Genomic DNA, 11,237 nt, shown 5'->3' on the forward strand with positions numbered 1-11,237 from the left:
GTACAGTCACGCAGCCTATCGTGCACACCTGAAGTTCAAAATCAGGACACCTGTATATGAGTGCGACCAAGCGTGGCTCGTCCCAACTACGGAAGGACTGAAGGGCCACAACCAATGATGCAAATATTGCGTGAGGGCAGTGCATTGTATTCGTATGTATCAATGAGTGCAACTTAATCTTGTTTTCTCTCTCCGTTCAGTCATACCAAGGGAATTTAGGGCCTTCTTATTTTCTATGCTATAAATTAACATATTTATGAACCAAACATTGACATTATTCAAGAGGAAACCTCGATATGTTCCAGCCATTTCTGTAGGAATGCTCGAATGCAATGCTTAAAGGACTGCGTTGAGTCGTGAGAGTGGGCCCATATTAGGCAAGCACGCACGCTTACAAATTTTTTTTTTGACAAGATTTAACTTCTGCCCTTTAAGGTGTGTTTTAACTCGTAAGTGCTCATCAGACTTCCGTCCAAAGTGCACACACATCCCCTGGTAGAACCACGGGAGGTAACCATTTTCCTGGTAATGGAAGCTCCTTCGATGGGAACTGCACTTCGCTGGTTCACGAACGATTGTGAAATGCGTGGGTTATGGTTGCGTTGCTACAATTGAGTCCGCCCTTGATTAAACACGCCCTACCCTACCACTTCTTACTGACGAGGCATATGCTTCTGCTTAAGGTGCTACCTCTGTTTTCTCGATGGTTGATTTACCTCGTTTATTTCCCTTGGTGAGATTCTTGTTGCGGTGGCTATTTTAGGCCCCCGTATCAACTTTGGCAAAAAGTGGTGTGATTGTGCTAGTAGAGTTTACATGCATTCAATATTTATTGTTAAACATTAGTTTGCAAGTTTCTTACACTTTTCCTTGGCTAATTTAAAGAAAACGACGTAGCTAAGATTTACCTGTCTGTTCAGAGGCGGTGGCCGTGACTATGCGTTAGATTACAGTTTAGAAGATATATGACGGGCATTGGTACATTCGACAAAACAGTACTGCAAACACATAGATGCTTGGAATTTTACCACGGTTAACTGTTGATTTCCGCGTTCATGGAGGCCTTGCCATGGCGGATTGGGCTCTCTTTTTTCTGGCCATATTGCTCGGTCATTGCAGTGTATCAGGCAAGTTATCACCATTCTAACTTACAAAATATATCTAATTTTCGGACGAGGATTGTAGGTTAGTCATGATCAACACTTGTAATTTCGTTATCAATCCCAGTAATATTAACTGGTGTGTATTAATTTTCACTACTGCAGCAAAGACTGGCTTTGACATTTCATTGTCAAACTGAGAATTTGGCTGAATGATTCTTTGATGGCTTGTGATTTCATTGAGCTTAATATTATCTTGTGAAGAGCTTTGCCACAGAAAAAATCGTCAACTACAACCAAAGATTAAGCGTGCAAAATATTATGTTGTCTCTCGGGAACATGTGGTGCTGGCAGACCTTCAGCTCTTGAAAAGCAAATTTTGTAGTTTGTCACAGGAGAAAATCTACAGGAGAATAGTCTAGCTCACTGTCCAAATGTTGAACTGTTTTTATGATGCTTTTATTTAAAAGTGATAGGGTCAATTCCTATCAATTCACCCTAACAGGGAGTAGGGAATTAAAGGAAACTACTGCTGGACTGTTAGAATTCTTAATTAGTCACACAACTATGAGTAGATCAAATGAGTTTGACAAACAAAAGGCTCTTTGTCCCGAGGTCATTCAATTATGTTTTCTTCTCTTTATGCAAACTTTGTCTTTCTATCAAAATTGCACGTCACGATGAAGTAGTAGGCACGTGTCCGACTGGCATGTATGGTCAAGACTGCCTCAGCCACTGTCACTGTGCGAACAACGCTGCCTGTGTCAGAGATAGCGGCTACTGCAGCGGATCTAATGGAGCCTGTGCTGATGGATACCATTCAGATATGAACGCAAACAACTGCCAAACAGGTATAACTTACTTTCACCTGGCGCTCGAGGCATATGCTTGCCCCTTTGCTGTGTCACGTTCTGATGGTGTTACATGCTGGACCAATTTATCAAAATGTCTCAGTTCTGTGCAACAAGGTCTGGTGTAAATCTGTTTTCCCCCCAAATGATTCTCGTGTACCACAGCACTGAGTCCAAAACCATGACAAATTTTTAACCAAAAGTGAAATTACGAGAAATTGGTCGGAACTTCATAATTGTTGATTAAATAGTGCAACTGTCAAATAGATGGTAACTTTTGTTAGGCTAAACTAGCAAGCAGTATATACGGGAATCTAACGATTCAATCGTGGTACGCTTTGTTCCTTCAAAGGAATCGTTGAACTCCAGATGTTGACCATGCCCAACCTGAACCAGAATGGTACATTCAGCTGCGCCGCCACATCGGGAGATGTTCTTCAAGCAAACCTGCTTGTCCTCGCTGCTGGCGATCCATCAACATCATTCACACGAACAGACTCTGTGACTGAAGGGAAGGTGCTGAATAACACTTTCTCTGCATCTGGACTTAATGACGATCAGTACGTCTATTGCTACCTCCTTCATAATGGAAGCCTGTGGACGTATGTTAGGGTGTCTCTTTTTGGTAAGCGTATTGTTAAGAATATTTGCAGTGACAAATTACGTCTTTTTTCAGCTTGGTTGAAACAGTTATCAAAACCATATTCATTATGTAGCCTACACTCCCATCTCAACGAAAATACTATATCGTACCATTTAGTGAGTTACTGAAGTAGTTACCTTTAAATTAACCTATTATGAGGCCACGTTTGTTTGAAAACTTGTTATTGTCAACAGTTCAGCCGTACCTAAGTCAGCCTCCAGCAGTCCTTGCTGGTCTAGCGTCTGTGACTGTTACCTGGCATCCATGGGGATCATACACGACTGACTCTGGGGATGGGCCAGTCGTCAAATACGTTGTGTACTTCAAGCGAGCTTCTGTAGAATGGACTGTCGGTGGCGAGGTGCAAGTGATAGGCAATACCCAGCCTGCAAATAGCTTTGTAGTCCAACCACTGGTAACGAGTACTCAATACCAGTTTAGCGTGTCAGCAGTGAGAGATGGTCGAGGAGGTGAAGGGCCAAGGAGTCCTGCATCAGACTGGATATATCCAGTCTGATGCAGGACATGATGCATCAGTGCCTTCGCCATCGATGACTGGGGGACCCGTGCCAACCAGTACAGAGCAAGGTAGTGGCTAAAAGAGGACCATACATTTTGAATGACCATGAAGAAAATTCTGTGACACGTGTAGATGCTTCCGTTTAAAACCATTGCAGTGGGATCATTTTTCTCGAGGATATCGAGTTCGTTACCCACTCTGTTGTTCTTGTATCCAGAATCTGACAGTAAGCCCTTGGGCTTCGCCACGATGTTTTCGGGGGAGCACTCTTTCCATGGGGTGGATTTCTGGGGGCAAAGCACTCGTCAGCTTCAAACTGATGAACCGATAATAGTGGGAAGAGAGTCAATGTATTATATATAACATTACATATAAAGCAGTATACGGTAATTTATACAGTAACTGTTGGTTGTTATCCTCTCGGTCTCCTTAAATTTCTTTCGCTTGCCTTACCCAAGTGAAACCAATGGCAAAACTGTCACAAATCTGTTTTATTCTTACATCTGTATGCTATGTATTACTGTGTTTTTATTTAATTCAGTTACTTCAAAATTCAGATAATGTGTTCTATAGGACGGATCGGAGGACTTTCTTTGGCGACCTCATGTGTCGGATTCCAGCAGTGTGCTAGTGCGAAACTCATATCGGGTGAAAGTAGGCCAAACTCTGTTTAGTACCTCGTGCTTATCTTTCCATGCATGTTCACAATAGATTAATCTTTTATGTTCGAAAACCTTCCTGTTCAGCTCCATGTCCTGTTGGTAGTTACGGACTTTACTGTCTAAATGATTGTCACTGTGCTAACAACTCCGCCTGCGTTAGAGATAGCGGCTACTGCAGTGGATCTAATGGAATCTGTCACTTGGGGTTCACGTCCGATATAAATATGAACAACTGCCAGACAGGTAGGGCTCTAAACAGTTTTGCGAGTTCTTTTTTCTCTCTATTCATCCGTTCCCAACACAAGCTTTTCAATCTTAAAAAATTGACAGTGTTAAAAATCTGGAAAACCTTTGTTAAAAGTACTTAAAATCTATAGAAAAATAATTGTTTCTACACCTTGTAGTTATTTGAAGAACTCTCGCTCTCTCCCCCTTTAATAGTTAGAACTATAGATACTCAGAGCAGAGTTGAGAACAACTTTACGCCACAGGATGGAGTGGTAGAGACAACGTTTTGGTACCAAAAAGTGTGCGAAAGTTATTGGTGTTTGGCAGTCTTAGAATTTAGTCATTCAATTGCAACAGAAATTTTCAACCAGCAATGCGACGATGTGTCTTTTGGTTTCAACAGGCATCATAGAGTTTAAAATGCTGAAAATGCCGAATCAAGGCCAGGATGTAAATTTCAGCTGTGCTGCTACGTCTGGGGATGTTCTGTTGGCAAGATCACTTTTCCTATATGTGGCATCCAGTAGGTTGGCGGTCTTACAATCAGCGACTTCAACTGAAGGCAGTGTGCTGAACAACACATTCTCTGTACCTGGACTAAGCGACGGTCTGCTGATCGGCTGTTATCTTACTCATAATAGTAGAAGTGTATCAGTAATGCTGAGTGTATCCTTCTTTGGTAAGTACGTGAACCTTTTGTATAACTTCATTTTGTGAAATTGCTCTCAGAAATATGTTCAGCAGAATTGCTAAAAATTAATGACACCCTGTAGATAAAAGTACCACTCCACAACTGTGCTTGATGTTGGTTGATATTGTTATGACCAAACTACAACGCCGTCAGTGTTTCCTCTGTAGTTCAACCACACCTCGGCCAGCCTCCTTCAGTCAATGCTGGTCCAGCGTCGGTGAGCGTAAGTTGGCAAGCATGGGGATCACACATATCCGATTCTGGAGATGGACCAATTATTAAATACGTTGTCTACTACAATCATGCCAACGCATCTGTTGAATGGACTGTTGGTGGCGAAGTGCAAGTAAGAGACCAATCTCAGGTTGCCTATAGCTTAGTAGTTCAACCACTGGTAACAGGTACTCAATACCAGTTTAGCGTGTCAGCTGTGAGAGATGGACGAGGTGGTGAAGGATCAACGAGTCCTGCATCAGCCTGGATATATCCCCTAGCAACACTCCCTTCAACTACAGAAAATCCTACTGTCATGGAATCTTGGACTACAATGTTCACACAATCAATGGCTACCTTGCGAGCATCAACTAGCCCAGAACCCGGTACGGTCGTATTTCCTTTGATAGGAGATGCAAGCTATAATTACACATTTAGTTTGGAATATTGTGAGGGGAGCTAGAATTGATAACATTATCAGATTTACGGACAACTTTTACACAGTGTTCAAAGTACGTGCTTCTTGACTTTTAGGCGTGGGTGTTGCAAGATTTTTGGGGGGAGGGGCAAAGAACTTTTTCCGCAGGGAAAGATTTTTTACTCATCAGCAACTAACCCATAAAGCAATACTAATTAAAAAGCTAATGACTAACAGACGATAGAAATGGTCGGTGTCGAAGTTTTTCAAGTAACTAAGTGATTTCCATCCCCTTCTTCCCTTATCCTTTTAAAAAATTTCTTTCTCAATTTTTGTCTCTTTTTAATTTTTTTCGGGGGGATATACAAGATACAGTTTGCTCCTTTTCCATGTTTTCTCATTCATATTTCTCTCATAACCTATGTTATCATTTTCCTTTTAACTGTGAACAATGCAGGTGTGCAAAATCTTGTTGTGATAGTTGTTTGCGGAGTCTTTGCTTGTGTAATTTTACTAATTGTGGCTACTACCGTTGTGTGCCTGTGCAATAAAAGACGACGGACTTCAAAGCCAGGCAGGACACAAGCTGGTGGACAGGAACTGGTAAGGCATTCATGTACGATAAAAAAAAATTAGATGTAAAAATTGCTTGTCAAGGGGGTTTAGCCGGGTGGACTGCACCTTTAAAAGGACTAGTTTAGAATTTACGTAATGTTTCAATTCATAGTTTGTCAAATCTCTGAAACATCCCTTTTCTTGCCTGCCTTATTTATGTTAAAAACGGAGTGGAATCAAAGGTCACCTTAGGTACTAAGTCTCACTTGACTTTGGTCGATGACTACTTCTAAGCAAAAGTAATGGTCATGGTCAGGTGGTAATTAAGTCGAAATCATACATCGTTATTATATAGGCCATTCACCCATAAAGTAGTGAAGATCAAAACTTGCATTTCGGGGACAAAACGTGAAAAAAGCAAACAGATGAAAAAAGACGGCGTGTTACAAATTTTGGACTGGAAATACCCCCGTGTATCAATTTCAATGTTCAGAAGTGACATGCCTCCTCCATTTCTTGCATGGAAGAAAGGGCTGCCCCGGAAAAAATCTTCGCAACTCCCATGTGTTAAGTTTGCCTTATCGCTGCTTGTAAAGATCTATTTATGGCAGTCATAAGACCTAAACCAATCATTATTGGCAGGATTGTTTCAGTACCGTTCATTACAAGACATTTTTTTTCGTAACACTAAGTTTACCTTTTTGTTGCAGACAGCATACGAAAGGAGAATATCCCGGAAGGACGACGTGTGCCCATCATCGGGCTCTGCACATGTCCCTGGCGCGGGTTCATCCACAAGCTATGCAGATATTGGTCTGCCGTATTGGGCCGAAGACTGGAACATTCCATGGGGGAATATTGTGTTTGGACAGAAGGCCTTGGGTGGCGGATACTTTAGTGACGTGCTTGACGGTGCTGTGAAGAGAGAAGGCGTGTTCACAAAAGCAGCTATTAAGAAACTTGCAGGTACATTTAACTTGTGGCCTTTGAGTGACCGCTAAATGTTAAACACTATTAACATCTGAATTTGTTTATTTGTGCAATGCAATTGGATTCAGTGAAGAATTGTATCTAGGACTGCTGTTGGGGGGGGTGAATTTACCTGGTGTAGCCTGAATGCTTCTTTAGAATTCTGAGGTCAATTTTGTGGACAAATTAACAAGTCACAGCGACTATACAAATTTGTTTCTCGTAAACCGCCCATTTCATTAGCGTATTTAAGTTCGCTCTGTTCTAACATATTATTGTATATAGCATTCAAAAATTTGTTCTTGCTATCAGGGGATGCCTCTACAAATGATACCGAGATATTTATGATAGAATTACGAGCTCTGTCTCAGACTGGACGGCACCCTAACGTTGTCGGCATCCTTGGAGCGTGTCAACATAAAGGTACATGAGGTTATTTGGTACCATTGTGCTTTCAAACAAGTCAAAGCCAAGCGCCTTTTGTTCGTGGCTTGAAACTAATATGTAATTGGATGACGACACTGGAAGTGCTTCTGTTTTCCACGAAATTTGTTTAACTAATTTAGCAAACATAGGAGGACAATATTAAAAAGTACCAGCATGAATCAAGCAGTAGTGGGGCCATTGCTTTTGCCATTTGTTTGTGACGCTGTTGTTGAATTGGTATAAATTCACTGTTAGTTCTTTAAAATGCCCTCGATTGCCAATATGACTTAACCCAAAAAGTGTATATACCATTTTTCTGCATACATAATCACTTGTGGAACTAATATTCACTTTTATCATTAATTCATAGGTTCATAATTATATTGTATACTTTAATTTTGCAGATAGTCTCTATGTAGCCGTGGACTATACGCCAAAGGGCGATCTCCGTTCCTATCTTAGAAAGGCAAGATCCTTGTGGAAAGACCAACCACTGCTCTCTGAGAAGCTGATACAGTTTGCTTTGGGCGTTGCCAGAGGGATGCAACATTTGGCTGCAACGGGGGCGAGTATTAATAACCAAAGATTCGGTCCACAAAGCCACTGTTATGAAACTTTAAGTCCGTCTTCAAGATGGAACAAGAGTTAATTTAATGTAACTGTTCCCTGAAACCCTTCGTTTCGGTAGGTGATTCACAGCGATTTGTCGGCTAGAAACATCCGTCTTGCAAATAATGCGGTTCCCAAGGTATCTGATCGTGGCTTGTCACGAGAAGAAGACATAAACAGTTATGTGACTAAGGTAAATAATTTCGAATGCAAGCTCAAGTTTGTTCCCTGTTGCAAGTGTTTTACTTTTTTGGCCCTCCCGTGGCACATGCTTTTTCGCAGATCTTATTCCTTCTTTGGGGGCTTCTCCGTCAATGTTGCCCAATGAAATTCTCTTTGTTTGTCGCTGTATTGACTGCTGTACAGGCTCGTGTTCCCATTCGCTGGTTGTCCCTGGAATCGTTGATGGAGAAATCGTTCACATCAAAGAGTACCGTGTAAGTTTTAGACGAATTGATTTTCGTACAGTATGCCCACTCAGCGCCACGTCTATCAGGTTTAGATTAAATCCTGTACATTACTGTTCCAAAGAACCCTCGAAGCCACTGCCATAGGCTCCCACTTTAGTCTGTTTTCCTCTCTATTTTGTCGAAGCCACCTCTGTCTTGGAACTTGCTTCGATTTTGGGCCTCAACTTATCTCCTTTGATGCCTCTCCTGACAAAACTCTTTGAAAGGATTTACAGTTGAAATAATTATTTTTCATTATGAATTATTAAATTAATAAGTGACTTTCATAAATGACTGGACATTCTGGAGGTTTGAAGGAAAAGCCCATGAACCTCAGTTTGGTTTGAAATGAGTCAAGGCAATTGCACAAGAGATAGGGCTTTGGCTAGTGAATTTAATTTACTCTCAAAACTTTACCAACATGACTGAAGTTTACAACTGTATACAACTGTATTTTAATCACTAGATGGTCCTTCGGAATCGTCCTGTGGGAAATTGCGACCTTAGGTAGGCTACGATAAGTGATTTTGATAACGTTTTCTCAATTCTGTGTAGTATGCTTTCATGTGTATTGGAACAGCTAGTGTGATGGTACATGAAATCTATGGATTGCTTGAGTGTCCTAAGACACATCTTCAACATGGGTGTGGATTTATCTTTTCAAAAGTGGCATTTATTATGCGTCTGTCAAAAGAAATCACATGATTATAAACTTTATCAAGTCGATAATTAATTTTCCATCAAATGAAAATCGAAAAACATGCTCACGGGAAACGCCCATATAATCACTGCTGGCATAGTGGCAATAAGTTTCTGAAGATGGAAGATGATTCCATTTTTGACCCACAATATAAACGTTCAAAAGGAGTTACTACAGGCCTGTAATCTTCCCCCATTTAGCATGCACGCAAGTTTGGAATATCAGCGGTGGTTGTTTTTAATTTTTTTCAAATACTTCCAGGGGCCACTCCCTACGCAGACATCAGATCTGAGAACCTGTTGTCGAGGTTGGAAAACGGATACCGTATGCCGAAGCTGAGCAACTGCGCTGATGAACTGTAAGATGATGGATTATAAACGGAAGATAAGAGAACTGTTGCCCTGCAATATGTACTATATACATTGCTTGAGATTATTTCGTAACAGTGAATGCCGTTACTAAAAAGAGAACTGTGAGTTGCTAGTATTTCGCATTTTACCAGTTTCTTTGCCTTTTGTGGTATTAACCGCTCAACAGAAGTTCTTACGTTTAGGCATTCAGGTCACAGCAATGTATAATTTGTCAACTCGAATTTATTGCAAACATCGTTGGCGTAAGTTTGCACTGTTTGTAATTGCTTTTATCTCTAAACAATACTTGTACACCTTGGCTTATTTTCACAGTCACAACTTGATGCTCAAGTGCTGGCATATGGATCCAAGAAACCGACCTTCTTTCTTGGAACTCTCTTCAGTCCTGGCTGTAGTGAAAGATAAACGAGTTGCAGTGGTACGTAAAGGTTGTATTTTTTTGTAAATATTTTCAATTAACAGTACGCAATTCATGTGTAGGACCACTAATCTGACGAATTCAAACACAGGCAGATCGAATATTTAGAGTCTCGTATGTGACCCGCAATGATGCAAAGATTTATACTTAAGTTATTTAAAACAGTGGCTTTTTATATGTAGATTAACTGTAGCGTATCGCACTGTAAAATCGGTAACAGGTGCAATGCACCATTCATATTGGAACATTTAACCATACGTAGGAAAACATGTCTTAAATCATGTTAATGTTCTCCACCTACAGAATTACATACGACCCTTGCCAACATCTGAGCAGCAGAAATACTTAATACGCCCAGAGCTGGATGTTAACTGACTTCGATAGTCGGAATATGAGAGTGTTGGCACAATCAGCATTGTATCCTGCGTGGCTTATGAGACAACCTCTTCATTTCGAATTACACCGATTAGTATTTACGCAGAGGCAATCTATTTCACTTTGACATAAGATTTAGTATACCTTCTTTGTAACTGAGACGGGGGGCATGAATTTGGAAATTCACAAGTCAAGTCACAACAAAGCGGGAATGGTCGAGTGGGGAAAATCATTTATCTTTTGGTCAAACGTATGTGACTCTCGTTTGTTATACTTTAGCTGTCATTTCCTTTTGGGTGATGCCCCAAGAAGTTTCAAGTTCACATGTATTTTAAGCAGAACAGTTCAAGCTTCTGGAAACCTTTTTGGAATTGAACTTGTGATGGGTGATCATGATGGGCCATGCAAAAATCATTCAAACAAAATATCAGTGTACAGTATAGGCCCCACTTATAAACAGTATAAGACAGCCATACATTTTTTTCATGTTTACACAGAGAAGAGTTCAGGAGGTTTATAAGAAATACTTATTAATTTTACACAGTTTACAAATATATCAGTACCGGTAGGTGGTGTATATTTTTCTGGTTTCTGTGGTCATAACCTTTTACAACGAATGTATATGTACACGCTAGAAATTCAAACGCAAATTATACATCTCTTCAGTCTCCTGATGACGAACTGAGCACGCAATCCGAAACGTTGAGTGTATATACTCCCGGTTCCATTAAGAACCACACATACTCATAAGAGATATATTCCTTTGCATGGTGCTACTGCAAGCCTTTCCACCTACTGCTGTCTTTCACCATGAATAGCCTGAAATTCCATCTGGCAAATTATGCCGTTTGTAAGCTTCACAATGAAAAAAAAATTCATTGTACTATTGTTTGGTTATCTGGACTTGTATGCTAACCCAAATTTTTTTTCATGGGGTTTGTAACGCTTAAATGGTTCAGCACTTAATACAAAATTTCGTTTGCACTTAGACAATTTAAGCATGTAAACAATTTGAAAACAGAACAAAATAGAAAGCACA

General features: G+C 40.5%; 1 protein-coding gene across 7 annotated transcripts; it reads left to right on the forward strand.

The window, feature by feature from the left end:
- The first annotated feature begins 2,918 nt into the window (after positions 1 to 2,918).
- LOC147797089 (tyrosine-protein kinase receptor Tie-1-like) lies at positions 2,919 to 10,436 on the forward strand. 7 transcript variants are annotated; one of them, XM_087143976.1, is made up of 14 exons: positions 2,919 to 3,182; positions 3,861 to 4,019; positions 4,408 to 4,683; positions 4,863 to 5,294; positions 5,784 to 5,929; positions 6,592 to 6,847; positions 7,163 to 7,273; positions 7,681 to 7,841; positions 7,965 to 8,078; positions 8,252 to 8,322; positions 8,801 to 8,841; positions 9,296 to 9,392; positions 9,718 to 9,823; positions 10,127 to 10,436. In XM_087143976.1, exons 1-14 carry the CDS (start codon positions 3,053 to 3,055, stop codon positions 10,196 to 10,198), a joined length of 2,172 nt encoding a protein of 723 aa, XP_087000102.1. In that variant the 5' UTR covers positions 2,919 to 3,052; the 3' UTR covers positions 10,199 to 10,436. The 7 variants fall into 7 exon arrangements, with proteins under 7 accessions (XP_087000102.1, XP_087000103.1, XP_087000106.1 ...); XM_087143977.1 differs by having other exon boundaries at positions 9,314 to 9,392; XM_087143980.1 differs by having other exon boundaries at positions 5,097 to 5,294.
- Positions 10,437 to 11,237: the final 801 nt, after the last annotated feature.

The sequence above is a fragment of the Acanthaster planci genome, linkage group LG12 (assembly GCF_054643075.1).
Source record: "Acanthaster planci isolate LZ-2023a linkage group LG12, COTS_SCS, whole genome shotgun sequence".
Lineage (NCBI taxonomy): Eukaryota > Metazoa > Echinodermata > Asteroidea > Valvatida > Acanthasteridae > Acanthaster > Acanthaster planci.

Bases quoted from the DNA above. Each gene is read 5' to 3' on its own strand.
- LOC147797089 (XM_087143976.1), top strand. From the start codon at position 3,053: ATGGTCGAGGAGGTGAAGGGCCAAGGAGTCCTGCATCAGACTGGATAT. The intron at 8,323-8,800 runs GTAAGTTTTAGA...TTTAATCACTAG, and splicing joins TTCACATCAAAGAGTACCGT to ATGGTCCTTCGGAATCGTCC. The intron at 9,824-10,126 runs GTACGTAAAGGT...CTCCACCTACAG, and splicing joins AAGATAAACGAGTTGCAGTG to AATTACATACGACCCTTGCC.